The sequence below is a fragment of the Miscanthus floridulus genome, chromosome 10, assembly GCF_019320115.1.
Source record: "Miscanthus floridulus cultivar M001 chromosome 10, ASM1932011v1, whole genome shotgun sequence".
NCBI classification, from domain to species: Eukaryota; Viridiplantae; Streptophyta; class Magnoliopsida; order Poales; family Poaceae; genus Miscanthus; species Miscanthus floridulus.
This window is the reverse complement of record NC_089589.1, coordinates 80,862,083-80,881,368: the sequence shown is the minus strand read 5'-3', so window position 1 is coordinate 80,881,368 and position 19,286 is coordinate 80,862,083. Positions and strand designations below refer to the sequence as shown.

General features: G+C 45.1%; 1 protein-coding gene across 1 annotated transcript; it reads left to right on the top strand.

Annotated features, from left to right (window-relative positions):
• Nucleotides 1–15,151: 15,151 nt before the first annotated feature.
• LOC136488947 (uncharacterized) lies at nucleotides 15,152–18,826 on the top strand. Its single transcript, XM_066485715.1, has 3 exons — nucleotides 15,152–16,773; nucleotides 18,392–18,533; nucleotides 18,638–18,826. The coding sequence occupies exons 1-3, from the start codon at nucleotides 15,152–15,154 to the stop codon at nucleotides 18,824–18,826; spliced, it is 1,953 nt and encodes a 650-aa protein (XP_066341812.1).
• Nucleotides 18,827–19,286: the final 460 nt, after the last annotated feature.

The following is a 19,286-nucleotide window of genomic DNA, read 5'->3' as shown; positions in this document are numbered from 1 at the left end:
ATAGATGCGTTCAAGTACATGATGGACTCGATGCCGAAACCCCTTCACGCTCATTCTAAGGTCTCTCAGCTGGATGCCATTAGTCGCTTGATGGAGTTGAAGTCCGATTTGAACATGAGTCGAGAAGGCTTCGATAAGGTGTTGGCCATGGTTGGCACCCTGCTTCCAAAGGACCACATGTTGCCAAAGACCATGTACGAGGCACATAAGCTCCTTAAAGCACTAAAGATGTTGTATGAGCAGATACATGCTTGTCCGAACGGGTGTGTCCTATTTTGGGAAGAACACAAGGAGGCAAAGTACTGTCCGAAGTGTAAAGCCTCCAGGTTCCTGGAGGTAGAGTCTGGTGATGGTGGTGGCTAGAAGAGGCAGCTTAATATACTCGCTCGAGTCTTACAGCACCTTCCCTTCGTGTCGAGGCTTCAAAGGCTATTCATGACCGAGGAAACCGCGAAACAGATGATGTGGCACAAGAATGGCAAACGGTACAATCCTGACAAGATGGTACATCCATCTGATGGTGAAGCATGGACCAGCTTTAATGACAAACATCGTCTGAAATCCGATGAAGCACGTAATGTACGTGTTGCACTGGCAACAGATGGGTTCAATCCTTATGGCATGATGGCTGCCCCTTACACATGTTGGCCCGTGTTTGTTATCCCCCTCAATCTCCCCCCTGGCGTCGCCTTTCAACGACATAACGTGATCTTGACGTTGATAATTCTTGGACACCCGGGGAAGAATATGGGTGTGTTCATGGAGCCTGTGATTGATGAATTGATCAAAGCTTGGAATGAAGGGGTATGGACATACGACTGAGCTACAAAGCAAAGCTTCAAAATGTACGTCTGGTACCAATACTCCATGCATGACTTCCTGGCGTATGGGTTATTCAGCGCCTGGTGTGTTCAGGGGAAGTTCCCGTGCCCAATATGCTAGGAAGCTATGAGGTTCATTTGGTTGAAGAAGGGTGGCAAGTATTCGTCGTTCGATCAACATCATCAATTCCTAGATTCCAACCATCCATTCCGACAAGACACCAAGAACTTTAGGAAAGGTGTCGCAGTCATGGACCCTAGACCGCACTTGAAGACTGGTGCCGAGGTTCATGCTCAGATAGATGCTCTCATGCCCAATGAAGAAGGTGGTTTTGTGGGATATGGTGAGCAACACATGTGGACTCATAAGTCTAGCTTGACGAGGCTCCCCTATTTCAATGACCTCCTACTGCCCCATAACATTGATGTAATGCACACTGAAAAGAATATCGCCGAGGCACTTTGGGCAACACTCATGGACACTGACAAGTCTAAGGACAACCCTAAGGCTAGAGTGGATCTGGCGACGTTGTGCGATAGACCACAGCAAGAGATGCGGCCTCCTGCAAACGGCAAGAACTAGAAAAGGCCTAAGGCCGATTTTGTCTTGAAACCCAAACAAAGGAGGGAAGTACTATGATGGATCAAGGCATTAATGTTCCCTGATGGGTATGCAGCGAACCTAACCAGGGGAGTGAACTTAGGCACTATGCGAGTCAACGGGATGAAGAGATATGACTACCACGTATGGATTGAGCGGCTTCTTTCGGCGATGGTACGAGGCTATGTTCCTGAGCATGTCTGGCTAGTGCTTGCAGAGTTGAGCTATTTCTTTTGCCAGCTTTGTGCCAAGGAGCTATCTCGGACCGTGGTTGCAAACTTGGAGAAAGTGGCACCTGAGTTGCTTTGTAAGTTGGAGAAGATCTTTCCACCTGGCTTCTTCTTGTCGATGCAACATTTGATTGTGCACCTCTCGTATGAGGCACGTATGGGGGGCCCGTGCAGGCTTGTTGGTGCTATCCAATCGAGAGATGTCTAAAGGCCGTTCGTAAAAAATGTAGAAATAAAGCCAAAATTGAGGCTTCCATTGCAGAGACTTCCATTCTGGAGGAGGTGACAAACTTCACATAGCTATACTACACAACGAACCTTCCTAGCGTGCATAATCCACTCCCTCGCTACAATGCTGACAAGAATGAATCCAACCTCAGCCTTTTCCAAGGGCAACTCAGAAGCGCAAGTGGATCGACCAATAAGAGGTTGGATAATGAAGAGTGGCGCAGTATCATGCTATATGTGTTGCAGAACCTAACCGAGGTGAAGCCGTTCATTGAGTAAGTTCTCAACGAACTTGTTTCAATACATCGTCACTATTCTACATCCAACTGATTCTTTCTCGTTTGCACAGGGAATTTATTCGTGTATCCTGGCATCAACCATGGGGTCCTACCCCACGGCAAACCGATACCCTTCTTTCACAGGGTCCGGGAGCAGGGAGGCCTAATTTCATTTCTTGGTTCAAAACAAAGGTATTGTCCAATTTACCTCATACCTAGTTCGAGATTCTGAGTTTCGCGTACATAGTCCGGCAATCTTTCATTATTGCGCTTGTAGGCCCAAACCGATGCAACTATGAGTGAGGAGTTGAGACAGGTTGCAAATGGCTTCGACAATAAGGTGAAAGCTTATTCAGGTTATGTTGTGAATGAATATTGCTTTCACACAGCAAGCTACGAGCGAGCTCGGCCCCATCGAAAAACCACAAACAGCAGAGTTTGTACTCCCTGCACTGATGGCCTCGAGTATCATGGCATAATCGAAGAAATCTATGAACTTTCATTTTATGCTTCGAAACCTCTTCGTCTCATCATGTTCAAATGCCACTAGTTCAATCCTCGACTAACGAAACAGAGCCCTAATATTGGTCAAGTCGAGATTCGACAAGATTTCGTCTATCAAGGAAAAGATGTCTTTATTGTGGCTCACCAGGCCGTGCAGGTTTATTATTTGCCATACGCGTGCCAAGGCAACAAGGCTCTTAAGGATTGGGCTATTGTGCACTAGGTATCGCCACATGGTAGACTAGCTGTCCCAAACGATGAAGATTACAACTTCAACCCAAACACATATGAAGGAGAGTTCTATCAAGAAGATGGGCTACTAGGGTGGTTGGTGATAGACTTAACCGAGGCGATCGGAATGGAAGTAGACAATGAAAGGGTCGATGACGAGGAAGAAGGAGATGAGGTGAAAAATGCCAAGGACATAGAAATGCTTGAGCGATTACATTTAGACGATGATGATGAAGGCAACATTGAACCTTCGGGCAGTGTTGTTTATTTGGACAATTTTGATAGTGATGACGAGACATATGATCCAGTTAATCCCAATAATGATGATTACTTCTAATACATGTAATACTATGTTATTTTGTAATCATGTTTTGTTTATTTATTTAGCATCTATTTTTAACACATGTACTAATATGTCTTGTTTGTTCATTTTTAATTGTAGGTGATTGAACAAAGATGGCGGGCAGTCGTGGGCCAAGGAACGTGAACTCGAGGTTCATGAGGGCACGCGATGCAGATCTGGATGTAGAAGAGGGGTCATCGGACAGGAGGAGGCAGAGGGCCAGGAGCAGCGGTAGCGGCAGCGGCAGCAGGAGGGGCCGGCCTCCTCTAGTTAGGCCGCGTGACGTGCCGGAGGAGGAGCGCCGTACCCCAGACTCCTCGGACGAGGAGGAGCTGGTTCGGCAGATGGACGATGAGGGAGACGAGGCACAGTAGGGCGGTGAGGCTGGAGGCACAGTTGGTTCGGACTCCTCTGCTGTGGCCAGGATCTACTTGCGAGGTCCCTCGAAACTCCCTGGGCCTCCGCTTCTTCCCCTATGCCTAGTGATCCGCCCCCAGGGGGACAGGTAAGTAACTTTAGATTTTATCACAGCTACTTTATATAACCTGTTGAAAATTGTCAGAGAAACTAATAATGTTTGTTAATGACTTGTGCAGGCACTAGCTGGTTGTGTCGCCTGGTGACTCACGCAACCCCAACCACATCCTGGGTCTTGTGTGTAGGCAATTTTACCCCAGCATTGTCACACACAAGGGGAACACTGAGTCGGCCAAATCATGGGACCACTACAAAGATGCCCCCGACGCATGTGGAGATAAGCAGGAGCGGGTGAGGAGAGAGTTCTGGGTAAGTCTCGCTTGCACAACTTTGATCAATACATCGCATTCATTTGACTTTTTTTGACATAATGAATTGGTACATTATGTCTGTCTATAGACTTTTTTCAGATGTGAAGAGGGACAGGAGGATAGGGCAGAGAAGGTGATGGTGAAAAGTGCCAGGAAATGAATCACCGACATGCACTACAAGGAGCGCCTCACTTGCATCGTCAAGTACTACGCCACGCACCTTGGTGAGAAGATCACCAAGACACAGGCAAGACAGAGGACGCTGACCCGGGAATAGTACCTTGAGGTAAATGAAGAAGAATAATACTGATTCATTTTGAGATTAAGTAGCTTTAATTTGGTCTTCTTACATCTCAAATTCTTTATGACATGTAGATGATTCCATGGTGGTGCGAGTCGTATCAGGACTGCTGGGTGATGATCGTGGACAGGTGGTTCACGGAGGGTTATATCTAGGACCACGAGGCGGGGCGGGAGCGGCATATGGCAGCGACAGGCCCCACACACCATCAAGGCAGCCGTAGCCTCGGCGCGTACAAGCAAGCATGGGTATGTGAATTTTTAGTATTCTGACGCTCCATTCTGCATGTTTCTTCTAATCACCTTGTTGTCTTTCTCACAGTCGGCGTCACATGGTGGCCAGTCCATCTCCAATTTCATGGCATATGGTCTGGCTCGCAAGGGTAAGGCGACGTCTGCTGTCACCTTCACCTCGGATGACCCGCCCGAGTCCTACAGCAACCCGAGTGTCCACACCCGCATCAGTTCGTACGCGTCGGAGGCAAGGTCGGTCCATGGGCTAGACTAGGATGCAAGCACCGACGACATCAATGGGACGATGGTCATGAGGCTCGGACAAGGCAAGAAGCATGGGCGGTACTGGATTGGCGATGGCACCCTCGAGCCCAGCGAGATTCCCTCCCTCTCCCAGATTCAAGCACAGACCCCGAGCGGAGGCCCGACCATATGCCAACGGCCGTCCCCTTCACAGCAGTGGGTCGACGCACTCTAGGTTAGTCCCGTTTAACTCTTTGTACATTGATCTTTAAATAACTTAGTTACCTTTGCATTACTAAAACATTCGATTGAAATGTTGCAGGCCGAGAACGAGAGGATGGCTCAGGAGCTGCGGGACCTGGCGGTGAGGACCAAGCAGGCCGAGCGGGAAAGACAGGCCGAGCGGGCCGAGCGGGAAAGGCAGGCCATGCAGCTAGCGGAGATTACGATGTTCCTGCAGAACTTTGGGCAAATGCACGGTGTAGCTGTGCCGCAATTTGCTCCACCGCTGCCACCAGTTATAGCTAGTCCTGTGAGTATGAAACCAAATTGCTTCGACTAGTGCTTTCATTAGATGACCACTCTAACAGATGCAATCTCTTATCCTTTATGCAGCCTCCGTCGGCGGGTTCGAATAACCCATCTCAGGCGTAAGCAGGCGACGGCACTTTTCCTTCACCAGGCACTCAGTTTCCTCCCCACCTGTAGTTTGTATCTCTTTTTCACCGCTTGATGGACATGTGATGCACTATGATCGACTATCGACTTGTTTCGATGGATATTGGACCTATTATGCTTGTGATGTCATGTATGTGAGATATTGTGTGATCGACATGTGATATATATGTGGTATTGCCTTTGTGATGAGATGGATGTGATATATATGTGCTATATTGTGTTTGTGATGTCACAGATGTTATATATATCTCTTATATGCTGTGTTTGTGAATATAGAATCAAAAAAAAATAGCCTCTTTGCCGAGTGCCAGGGCCAGGGCACTCGGTAAAGAAATTACGAAAAAATAAAAAAATCTTTGCCGAGTGCCGACCTGGCAGGGCACTCGGCAAAGAAATTATAAAAAAATAAAAAAAATCTTTGCCGAGTGCCTCCCCAGCAGGGTGCTCGGCAAAGAAATTTTGAAAAAAAATTTAAAAAAATCTTTGCCGAGCGCCTCTGACATGGCACTCGGCAAAGCATGAGCTAACAGAACCGGCACCGTGACGGTCACTTTTCTTTGCCGAGTGCCGAGATTGCACTCGGCAAAGACTTTTCCGAGTGCCCGATAAAAGGCACTCGACAAAGAATTCTTTGTCGACGGATTTTTTACCGGAGGCTCTTTGCCGAGTGCTGCACTCGGCAAAGGCTTTGCCGAGGGCAAAGTAGCCTTTGCCGAGTGCATTAGGCACTCGACAAAGCGCCTGAATCTAGTAGTGATTGATCACTTATGAATATCTAGTGACTAAATTTCTTTTTAGATTTATCGTTGCTACCTAAATGATAGGTCTCTCAACGATGGAGACATTGATACATATACATTGACATGTGCCAATTCATCATGCGTGAAATTGTTCATTACAAAGGAAAATATTGATGAAACCTCTAAGTTAGCACAACCAAGATACAGAGACCTTCATGATATTGTGTTAGGCTAGATTTGATTAAAATGATTATTAGTGGATTTTAACTTTTTAAGACTTGATGCAACATATGAATTCAATCCTTCATTGTATGTATATGTTCGTTTAATGTATATATACTTGATCGATAACTATGGTACAACTGGATATGTATCGGTGCTTGTGGATACATGAAACTATAATTGTGTGATGTATATTTGTTATGCTATTATAATTGGCCATGATGATTATTTGAATTTGAATAGGGTATGATTCAGTACTAACCGGTACTCATGGTTGGCGGACTACTATTTCTAGCCTCCAAGTCTTACATAAAACCTACTAAAATAAACACCAAACTTAGAATTAGGACTTGTAACTAATCAATTCCACGAGTTTTGGTGATTTACCATTTACAAAAGGACATGTCGTAATAACATGGAAAATGTGCTTAAAGTACACAAAGAATACAACAAAACACAGACCCGACATGAGCCCAAGGGGAAAGTCCCATTTGCTCGAAGAATCAGGGCCTAGTCATGTGGAGAATAAGCCCAAAACCAAATCAAATCAACTCAACTCTGAGCCAAAAAACCATGGACCAAGACAAGAAGTCCACAGGAGGCAACCCACCGAAGATGGGCACGTTTGGGCCTAGCCAGGGTGCGGTCGCACCACCAGTTAGCCCAAACAGCCCCATCTTAAGTGAGCTTCCTCTTACCGACGTTCCAAAGGCGATTCATGGGGTTTGGTCCAGGTGCAACGTACCTATACGTCAGTTTGGTGCACTCACTACACCACAACACCGCTTCGCCGTCAGACATCTGACGCTAAAAATTATATTTGGCGATGGATGATCTGACGCTAAAGATAACTAAGAGACCATCTGACACTAAATCCTCATTTAGTGATTTAGTGTCTGTCGCTATAGGTATTTATATTTAGCGTTGAACCATCTGTTGCTAAAGCCAAGTGTACCGTCAATCTGTCTGTCGCTAAAGAAAATGGGCCCCACCCACCGTGACAAACCCTAGGTACTTTCCCAAATCCTAAACACAGCCATAGCCGCCTCTTCTTTCATCTCCCATCCACGTCACCCTAAAATCTCCTGACCGTCCGATCTTCCGTCGAGCGGCCCAGATTTCTTAGATCGGATCTCGCCGGAAGCGGCTTCTCCTGCTTCTGCTCGCCTTCTCCGACTTCTCCTCAGCTTCTCAGCAGCTTCTCCGGCTTCTCGTCTAAATCCAGGTAAAAAAATATATACTCTGGCTCCCACTTCACACATTATAGATTCTTCTTTGCTTCCTTTCCTCTCTCCTCTTCGCTCTTTCAATCTCCCTCTCTCCCCCGATGCAGGCACGGCGACGGTGGCTGGCGCCAGTAGGCAGCGGCGGCGCCCGCCCTTGCCCTCCTCCTCCCTCGCGTCGTGGCGTGACGGTCGGGCCAGCGTAGCCGGCTCATCGCACGACGTGCTGGCGGGGCGCGACAGCGCCCTCGGGCCGCCGTAGCATGTGCCCCGTCTGTTGCCGTCACCAGCGATGGAGCTGCGCGCATGGCTGCAGCCGATGGCCGCCTGCGTGCCTGCACCCCCGGCGTTGCCTCCTCACGTTGGTCCGCGTCTGCTACTGCTTCCCACGAAACCCTAGCTAGTTGTTCTCCCCCCCCGCCACGACCTTTACTGAGCCCAGCGGCTTCTCCAGAGGCAGGCACTCCCTCAGCCTCATAGGTACTTGGACCTCCTCTAATTTCAGTTTTGATTTCTCTGATTTCTCCTCCAATTTAATTGGTTCATCCCTCCACTGACCTTTACTAAGCCTAGTGACTTCTCTAGAGGCAGGCGCTCCCTCAGCCTAGCAGGTACTCAGACCTCCTCTAATTTCAGTTTTGATTTCTGTAATTTCCCCTCCAATTTAATTGGTTCATACTCTAGGGTTTCTATGTCCATGCCAGTTTGGTGTGTGTGAGATTTAGACTGGCACAGGTCCACATCAGATCAGTTTGGTGGCTTTGAGCGCACTGACCCCTCTACTTGAATGAATAGCATGCACAGTTAGTTTGCAGGTACTTGCGTTCTTCTCTTCTTGACGTTCATAAAAAGATCACTTAGGCATGTTATTCTTAGTCATTACATTACATAGAAGAATTGGAATTGAGATTTCCTTGTGCAGGTTAAACTAGATGGTCCTACCGGCGACAAATGAAATAGATAGAGCTAAAAGGCATCAGGGTATTTTTGTCTTTTCTTTCTAATTCTAATTTTAGGTTTGGATTGAAACTTGATTGCTTTTCCCTATGACAATAACAGAACATCAAACTCTGCAAGGTCAGATATGTCTGCTATTTATTGATTCCAAAATACAAAGTAGAAAACCATGGAAAACTATTCATGTTGGGCAAAATATGTGGAGGCCAAAACTAAAGATTTTAGATTGGTTATTACATCACCGAAATATAGTACTATCATTTTACTGATCCAAGTATAGATCACTCTTCATATTTTTGTGGGGTGATTATTTAAAAAAAGTTCAATATGACTGTTGGTGGCTCGAAAAAGCCTATGTAGTCAAAACAAGGAGAATCTTAGGAGGAACCTTACTTTTGACACATTTGGTGAACTGATTTCCGTATTGATTAGTTTTGTGTAAAGGAAACAAAGAAATTCATATGAGAATCCATCACTAATTTTGTAAAAGTTTTCCCTGACACATTTGATGAGCTGATCTCATGTTCACTACCTAGGAGGCCATATGTGCCTCTCAAAAGTTTGTTTCCTCCAAAAATAGTGTGACGCCGCAGCAATTCAGTTGAAATTGCCATAGAAGATCGTTCAGGCTATATGTGGTTGAGAAGGCAAGATATGAAATGCCTCTTATGTTGTAAGTTATCAATAATGGAGGTTTTGAGCATTTTCTCTGTTTGACAGGCACACTGAATTATATACATGAGAATATTGGTATAAGTGTAGATAGAGTTCAAGGACTGCCCAAGATTGTGAACCACGCTGAAAAAAGCTCACCTTCATCTCCATGGCATGCAGTTTGTACATTGACACCTAATCTGCAAGACTCTGCTTCACCTTGAACCCACTTTCCAGTGTCCTTTCTGGTATGATTATTCCTCTCCCCTCAAAGCAACAGCTTTTTTTTTGTTTGCCACTTTTCCAATTCCACGTTTCTAGCTGCTGTGTTTTGCTTCTTCTAAATGGATCATAGGACAGATGCAAGTATATGTTTAGTACGCAGTTGGTCTGAATTCAGTATTGCTCTTCCATCACGTGGGTCCAAAACTTAAGGTTCGTAGTCTTTCTCCGTGCCTTGCCTTTCAGACCACTTTGGTATATTGCTAATTTTTGAAAAAACTTTTCAAGTTAAAAATTAAGAAAAATATTTATGCCATTTCCCCCATTCCATACTGTCTATAATTGGCTCCAAGTAGAGACAACATGTACAACCATGTCTGTGTGATGCATGTTCATTTACTTGCATATTTCATTTGGCTATCTGCTTACCTAATAACAGTAGTTACATAGTTTGAATGACTACTCTTTTTTCAGCCATGATTTAAGAACATTATAAGGCTTTGCTGTTATACATAATTTCCTTTGTATTCACTTCTCATCGTGCAATCAGTTAACATTGTATATTGATTCCTCTTCTGAATTGTCGCATTTATCTGAAAAATATTATTCGCTTCACTGCTTTGTGTAGGCTAATCACACAATCCATGAGCCCAAGACATGGGTTCTGTTCGGTACAAGTACGATGTCATCTAAATAGGCCATTCGTACCCACTCAAGTCGCCAACAGCTCAGATCATCCGAGCTCCAACAGATTCTGAATGCTCAGGTATACATGCTGCTCTCTACCATTTAACGCTTGACCCATCAATTCTCCTACTCCCTGTAAACCTTTTGCTTCAATATTTATTTTGGTTCTATGTAAGTACAGTGTACAGTCTTTCCCAAACTCAAGTTCTAATTTTCAGATTTTTTATGCCCTTTCCTTTCATACCAGAGTGTCTGTAATTGGCTCCAAGTACAGAGTGTCTACCACTCTGAAAATTCTTCTATGTAGATTAGTTCACTTTTGTTCATTGTAATACTTTGTCCTGACTATATACTCAGGAATGAGTAATGGATCCAATACCTTTTTTCGAAGTCTTGAATTCCTGATATACTAAATCCATGCATTAGTTCAGTTTCATGCTTGTATTGCACATTGGAACATTTACACTTCAGTCATATTTTGCCTATGCGCGCGATGGTGCGCACCCTCCACTAGTGAAGTATGATGTAAGATTTCACATTACACTTTAGTTGCTAGGAACAAGCATTACTCTTTACATCTGTTGTGCTCTGTCCAGAATATAGTTTGTTTGTATATCTTCTTTGGATGGTTGGTGCTTGGTGCACAATATAATCATTTATTAGGATAAAAATAACCTCTGACAGTTGCAGATGTTGGACTGCAGAAAATGCCAAACAAGACAGTTGCAACTAAGAAGGCTGCAATTCGGGCTTCAAAACTTTTCATATTGGGTGTGATTTTGCAAGGTTATACTTATCGCTAGTTCTTGGCCAAGTAGCTCTCATCGACCCATTTTGTGGGATTCCTATCAGGTTGGAGTTTATCCTTATGTTCTTTTGTACTTGTAGGAGGATACATTCATGGACGACACAAACTAACTTATGGTGTCGATTTGGATCATATTCGTTGGCTAGGTGTGCTGCAGGTGATAAATAAAACAAGCCTATTTATCTTTCTTGTAGCTCATTTACCAGCTTGCAACTAGACCATTCTGAACTTGTTATGTTACTACAAGTATTGGTTTACTATATATATGCAACAAATATGAATGTAACTCTTGTTTCCATCTTTCATGATTCATCTGCCATTCTGAATTTGTTATGTCCCTACAAGTATTGAGTGGTGATGGTTTGATATTTTTCGTTGGAAATCTGAGCATTAGTCACTAGTCATTTGTTTTTTTTATGTAGAGGGCAACTTGAGATGGATCCTCAAGTTTCAGCAAACCTGTACCACAAGTCATTTGGGCTGCAACCAGCATGTCTCCTCACCTTGCAAACCTGTACCAAAAGTATTATTTTCTGTTGAGATGTGCATTCATGTAATTCTTTTGATGTTTGACATTGCTGAATGACTTACACTCATATGACGTACAAGACAAATTAGATATAATAAATATTGACCTCCATGTGATATATATGTGTGTTTGTGTACCTTCATGTGACGTGGACACTATATTAAGCTTGAATCTGGGTTTGATATGTCATAAATGTTTTCTCATCGTATTTTTTTTGTATATTATGGTGTCCTTGAACAATATGTCGCTATAAACATATGGACTATTGGATGATTTGTCGGTATAGGCTTGATAATAGAGCATCTGTCACTAAAAACTAGTAATGGACTATCTGTCGCTATAAATATTCAGGGCAGCAGACTGTCTATCGCTAAAAATACGGTCTAACGCTAAAGATTTTTAGCGACAGGACTTACAGCGTCTGCAGAAGTCTTTCGCTATAACTTTTTAGCGTCAGATTGTCTGTCGTTGTAGCCGCTTTTAGCGTCAGACCATCCATCGCTAATCTTAGTGTTGTGGTGTAGTGACTAATGAGGGGATCAAGCATATTCCGAGGAATCAACCCCTCCTCTCCACCTATAAAAGGAGGCTCCCCCCTCCTCTCCACCTATAAAAGGAGGCTCCCCCCTCCTCATTTCAACAACACACCAAGGAGAAGAGCTACACCACTAGAGAAATAAGAGCATCACTCCAAGGGCTTAGGCCCTAGCTAGCTAGAGTTGTGTAGTAGGGAGAGATGTGAGGGAGAGTACGGGGAAGCGTCGAACCTGTTGGCAGTCTCCCCAAGGTTGTATCTCGACGAACACCTGTACCTCAATGGGTTCTCCCGCTAAGTGAGTGTTTGTGATTCTTATGGTTATAAGTCCATTGAATAGTTAAGTTTTACTTTTACTTGTTTGATGGTTCGTCATCCGCTCTTGTAGCAGATACTCTAGTAGAGGGCTTCTGAAAGAGACAGATAACCCTATACGACGCTAGAGTAGTAGTCGATAGCGTAGACGTGGTGTCTAGGCTAGAGTCTACCTTTGTTTGCCTCGTGCCCCATGGTTGAGGGGTAGGCGGCATGTGGTGATAGTACTGTCCATCCCTTGTAATCCCCCACGTTAGGTTTGGTGTAGAGCTACAGGGCAACAACGCTTGGCAAACCAGGTGTTCTCAGATGCCCGAAGTAAACAAGTAGAAGTGAAGTTTATTTATCCATAGACCTTAAAGTCATAGAAATCCATCTCAACCTTTACCAAATCTACTCTTTTGTTGTCCTTGGATGAACTAGCTAGAAGAGTACCTCCGTTCCTGTAGAAAATACGATACCCTGAATACTTCCGGGTGAAGTGCTAGAACGGTAATTCCGTGCGCTTGTGGATCATTTATGTTTACGTTAAGAAATACCAACACTAATAAGACGGAAAACATTTGAATTTTTTAAATATTTGTATATGTGATTTATTTTACTTGGCCACCTCTGAAATTAACTAACAGAGGCGGTTGTATTACACGAATCGTCTACATAAAGATCCAAAATGTGCCACTATTCGAAACCATTTCTATACTACTGGATGCATTATAGGTATCTGAAAATAGATGGTTTGTTGAGGTAGTCAAAAAACCAAACCTATAAATTTATTTCTAAGAGTGACTAGAAACAACACTCGCTCCTACGGAGTAGAACTCAATTCTTAAAGGCGGCTTAAAATATGCACCTCCTCCATAAATGGATTAGAAAACCCCCAAAAAATTGACATCGTGGTCTGTGCCCATCCATCGTGACCATTGTTGTGCCGCCACAACAACGCGTCGAAGCACCACCACGTGCAATGTGGCGATCACGACAGTACGTGTGGGTGTGCCAACACCATTGTGCGCACACGTGCGCTAAGCCTACCATTGTTGGGCCTGTGAGCTAGGGCTATCTTCGGGACGATGAGGTCTCTAAGCCAGTGCCCCGGTACCATGCATCTGAGGTCACAGTGCCAGAGCTGAGCCTGTGCCTTCGATCCTATACCCACACCATTATTAGTGGTTGTGCCCTTCGCGTTCAGTGCCGACCCTAGGGGTAGGGCACGAGGTGCGACGGCCGAGAGCCCAAGCGAAGAAGGGGCCCAAGCCTAGGTATACAAACCCTCAGATCCTATAGTCCATTAGCTATTAGCAAACTAATGAGAAGAGAGACATATATAGAACTGGCGAAACGAACTGACCAAGCAGTCCAAAAAGACAACATCGGCATTTCTTTTCTAGTTTCTTTTCCCCACGGCCGTCGTGTAGAGAGGAGGCGAGGAGTCGCGCTGCATCCAGCACACTTTGATTGTGAGTTCGTGACGTGCGCCTTACACACGCGGAGTTGGCGAGCCGCGCCGCCGCGAAGAGCTAGACTACTGGAGACACGGACATGGCTCACGAGGACGGCGACCAGACAGGGCTCCACGACGACGACATCTTGATTCTTAGCTTCTTATGAATTGCGATCACCGATCAGTTGTTTAGGCTCAAGGTATTTTTTTCCTTTTTATTTTTAATCCAAATTAAATATTTGTATAGTATTGTAGACTTCTAGTACTTTGTACCCATATAGTCATATTTTTCTTCAAATTTAGGTGTTAGAATTTTATAATGTTACCTAAGAAGCATTTGTCATGGGTGAGAAAAGAAAACGAATATATTGATTTTTTAATTTACATTGTTCCTCGATAATTATCATACATCTACAAATATATTGCTTAATCTACATTGTTCCTCGATAATTATCAGACATGTTAAATTAAAAATATGTTATTGAATTTGCTTTTGTTTTGCAAGGAAAATTTGCACCTATATATTATAAGATTTTATACATGGTCAAGAGGGGCCGTTGCGACCAGATCGCTAGAGGCTCTTAAAATCCTAGGACCGGCACTGTTCACGTTGCCTTTTGAAATCTCGCTCAAGCCAGGGAGAAGGACGTGAAGACATAAGGCGGAAGGAAAGAGATAAAAGAGAGAATTGAAGAGATAAGAAAGAATAAGGTGGGTCTGCACATACAAGCGCATGCATTGCCTCAATTTTGAAGTAATGCCCATGCCATGGATTGACTGCAAAATTGTCTTTAGAAAAGGGCATTTCTAGAGGCGGATGGTGTTAATGTCAGCCTTAAATAATGAAGCTAATTGTAGAGGCAGTCTATAACACTAGCTATCTCTAGAAATATATTTCTCTATTTCTAGAGACAGCTCGTGATCTCGGAACCGATGGATAAAAATAAGAACCTTTATGAAGAAAAATCACGATGCCTTTGAAATTTGCTTATGTAGTAGTGATAGGAAATTTAACAAAACTAATTTGATGTTGTAGACATTGGAGTATTTTTTTATAAACTTGATAAAATTTAGAGAAGTTTGATTTAAAATAGATCTAAAGTGAACTATAATTTGGATTGGACTGAGGCAGCTAAGTCCATTAGGCCAAGATGGGGTGATGGCCATGTCCATGTGTTCCATCGTGCAAACAGCCTATAAAAAGAGTGCAAACAGCCCGTGCTCAGTCTGTGCGTGCGATAGATTGTCATTGTACATATATATTCCGTGTTCACCTCTAGACTAGCTAGACAAATCGTGTTTGTCTGGCCCTGGTTATAGAAGTTAGAACCCTGCAAAAATGGCGTTCAATGATGATGAAGAGCCTCCTCCGGCGAAGCCTGGGCCGGCGAGGCCGATGCAGCAACAAGTGCAGCTCACCAAGTACCACAACCCAAAGGCGCCACTCGCCCCCAACGACCAGAAGGTGGTGCTCGAACTCAAGGGCGTCTCCTCCGCCGCCTCTAGAGCACCGCTGGACCTCGTCGCCGTCATTGACGTCAGTGGAAGCATGGAGCGTGGAGGCAAGCTCGAGAATGCTAAGAAAGCACTCCGCTTCATCACCCGGAAGCTCACCAACCATGACCGCCTCAGCATCGTCCGATTCGACCACGAGGCCGCCCGCGTGTGCCCTCTGCGCTGCGCCACCGAGGCCGCCCATGCTGAGCTCGACGCCCTCGTTGGCAGCCTCGAGCCCCGCGGCGCCACCAACATCCAGGCGGGCCTCGAGACCGGCCTCGACGTCCTCAGGGAGCGCAGGTTCTCCACCGGCCGCGCCGCCAACATCATGCTCATGTCCGACGGCGGGCAGAACGAGGGCGACGCCAGGAAGGTCGAGCCCGGCGACGTGCCCGTCCACACCTTCGGCTTCAGCTCCGGCCACGACACCACGCTGATGGACGCGATCGCGAAGAAGAGCCTTGGCGGGGTGTACAACTTCGTGGACGACGAGAGCGACAGACCCACCAACCTCTCCGAGACCTTCTCCCAGGTCCTGGCCGGCCTTGTCACCATCATCGCCCAGGACCTGGAGCTCACCGTCACGTCGTTCCTGGACGAGGCCACCATTAGCAAGGTGGACGCCGGTTCCTACCCTGTGGACATGGGCACCGCCACAGGCACAGGCACAGGCGGCTCCTCCTCCAACTCCGTCACCGTCAGGTTTGGCACCCTGTACTGCACGGAGGCGCGGAAGGTCATCGTCGAGCTCGCGCTCAAGGACCACACCGCGTTCCGCCCGTACAACGCCAACGTCGCCGACGTACGGTACAGGTTCAGCTTCGCGGGCCAGCAGGTCACCTCAAACCCCGAGCGGATTACCATACGCCGCAGCAGAAGAGCAGCCGTCGCGCCACCGCGGCAAGTGCAGGCTGAGGTGGCCCGGCGGCAGCACGCTGACTCTATCAAGGCGGCCATGGAGAAGGCGGACGGCGACAATTTGGAGGACGCGCGGAGCATACTGGCAGAGGCGCTGAAAGCGCTGGAGCGCATCGCTGACCCCATGGTGGACATGCTCCGGAAGGAGCTGCTGAAGCTTCTGGAGCTCTTCAAGACGCCGGATGCCTACGAGAGGCAGGGCCGCCCCTCTGCCATGTCCTCGGTCGCCTCCCACGACCGCCAGCGGTTCACGGCCAGGGGCGACGCCGAGGACATCCGGATCTTCGCCACGCGACGCATGGACACCTACCTCGGCCAGGCCAAGCAGCCCGATGATAAACCGATTCCATCCGCCGACGACGATGTCCAGGAAGAGCCGCCGGAGGTGCCGCAAGCGCAGGACATGCCAGCTGAGCCAATGGCCGGGAAGAGGACGCTGGCGGTGGCGCTTCGACTGGTCACGGTGGTGCTCAGCCTGCTGGTCTTCTCGATCATGGCCAGCACAAGGACGTCCGCGTGGAACGCCGGCCGCTACGAGCCGTACAGGTTGGTCACCGCTTTGCCTGCACGCTGCCATTTCCTTTTCCTTTTCCTTTTTCTGTTTTTGTCACTTTTTACTCGTATATTTAAGAGGACTTCGTACTTTTTACAAGTTTTTTACGGAACTACTGGTGGGTATTTAGCAGTGAGCACCGAATGAAATTGACGAGAGGTCAAATTAGTAGAACAAGGGAGGGAGAGGAGGGTAGTTTTTCAATTCGTTGCAATGGAAGGACTTTGCAATTCTCATGCCCGTAACAAACAAACACACACACACAAAAAAAAAATTCCTATCCTTATTTGCTGTGGGGACTCGTTTCCAAAATACGTAGTCTAATATGCATATACTACTTAGAGAATTAAGACCTAAGGAATTGAGGCCCATCTAGCAAGTTTTCCATCTATCCAATCCGAGACGGTCGATTTAAAATCGCTCCTGAAAATAGATTTTAAGAGACTATCGATTTAACACAACTGCTCCTGAAAATATTTTTTCAAGGACGGTTGCTCTATGACAACCGTCCCTAACAACATGTTTCTAGATACTATTGCCCTAGCGCAAATGCTCTTCAAAACTTCTTTTTTCAGCGGCGATTGCAATAAGACAAGAGATTTAAATAAAAAAAGTTGTTTTTTTGTGAATTAATAAAAAAAGTTGTTGGAGGGTATTTTTATCAACTACGAAGGATGCAAAGAGGCTCTTGGAGTTGCTATAATTAATATATTTATACATTCAAAAGATAGAAGCCTAAAAGACCAGCATCTCATCATGGAATTAATATATTTCCATACAAGGAATATATATTTCACATACGTGCTAAATAGATTTATTATATGTTCGAAAGCAAGAAGTGAATGAGGCCCATCAAGCCAAAATGAAGCCTCTAAACAAATAATTATTGCATATGTTCTATCCATGATAATAAGTCAATTGTACACGGTTTTCTATTGTTGGATACTATAAATACTCAAGCTGTATCAAAAAGGTTATTGGAGATCTAATAAAAAAAGTGTTATTGTAGGATATTTTTTTCAACAAAATCTCTATTGGTGTTCAATTAAAAAGAATATAAAGGGGCACTTGGAGTTGCTCTAATTAATATATTTATATATACATTTGAAAGATAGAAGCCCGAAAGACCAGCATCTCATCATCGAATTAATAGATTTCCATATAACAAATATATATTTCACATACATGGTAATTGGATTTATATGTTCAAAAGAAAGAAGTGACTCAGGCCCATGAAGCCAAAATGAAGCCTCTAACCAAATAACTATTGCATTTGTTCTATCCATGACAGTAAGCGTCTGTTTGGATCCCCTCCTCTAAACTTTAGAGCTCTAAAAACTTTAAATCACTTTAACTCAGTTTTGAGGTCTAAAGCTCTAATGTGAGGTGAGCTAAAATTTAGAGCTAACTTTCGACTATCTGTTTGTAGAATTAAGCTCTAAAGTTTAGAGGTCTAAAGTTTAGAGAGATACTGTGCTCAAGCTGTATCTCAAGGATGATATCAGTTGTCCGATAAAAAAAAATCATTTATCCGACAAATATCTCTAGTAGTTTGTAAAACCTAATTAATTTCGCTTCTCAGATCCTGAAATGATGCATGTGGCATGGCAGGTACGCCGTCGGAGTGAATGTGGTGGTCTGCTTCTACTCGATCGTGCAGGCATTTGCCATGATCCGGCCTCTAATCTGGCCGAGTTCTATGTCGCGGAGCACCTCAACATACTTCAGCTGCTGCAGCCTCTTCTTCGACCAGGCAAACACAACGCAAATCTAGATTCCAGCGAGACTCACTTGCTGGTGTAAGTAACCGATCTAGTACATACATACCGTTGCTGAAGGAAATAGTTTCGCTGGCAGGTATTGGCGTATCTGCTGGTATCGGCTTCGTCGGCAGCTGCGTCTCGCAACCATCAGTGGGTGTCGAGGTTCGGCACGGACCAATTCAGCAGCAAGATCAACATCGCCGTGTGGTTTTCGTTCCTTGGGTTCATTGCGCTGTCCGCCAACGCGCTCATCTCCATGGCTAATCTATTCAGCAGGATCTGAGAAACTGATGCCGCTCAGCTCGTATGTTTAGCAGTGTTGCAGTAGTACGTATATTATTGCATTGCAAATTAGTCGTAAATAAACGTACGTATATACAAAATCCTATACGCTGCTCTGAGTGTGCACAAGCCGGCCAAAACACTGCCAATAAAGATACTACTCTGCAATTTGGTAAGTAGCTGTCGGTTCAGGGGGTTTTATTTTATAAAAACTGTGTAATTTGTGTCCTATTGATCAGCTTCCATGTTTACATTTTATATCATTGATGTTTGATGCGTTGTTTTTTTTTAATCAGGCTTGGCTTTCTTTTTTATTTTCGTTAGTTTCTTTCTCCAATGTGCCCTAGGTATTTTTTAACTAATTTGCTGCCTAAATATGCATTGCAACGGAATGACTAACTTTGTAGCTAGTTAAGGGGTGTATAAGAATTGGTAGGGGCGATAACAGGATCGATATTTTC

Excerpts from the sequence above, each read along its gene's own strand:
- LOC136488947 (XM_066485715.1), top strand. The coding sequence starts at position 15,152 with ATGGCGTTCAATGATGATGAAGAGCCTCCTCCGGCGAAGCCTGGGCCG. Across the intron at positions 16,774-18,391 it reads GGCCGCTACGAGCCGTACAG|GTACGCCGTCGGAGTGAATG; the intron begins GTTGGTCACCGC and ends GTGGCATGGCAG. Across the intron at positions 18,534-18,637 it reads GCAGCCTCTTCTTCGACCAG|GTATTGGCGTATCTGCTGGT; the intron begins GCAAACACAACG and ends TTTCGCTGGCAG.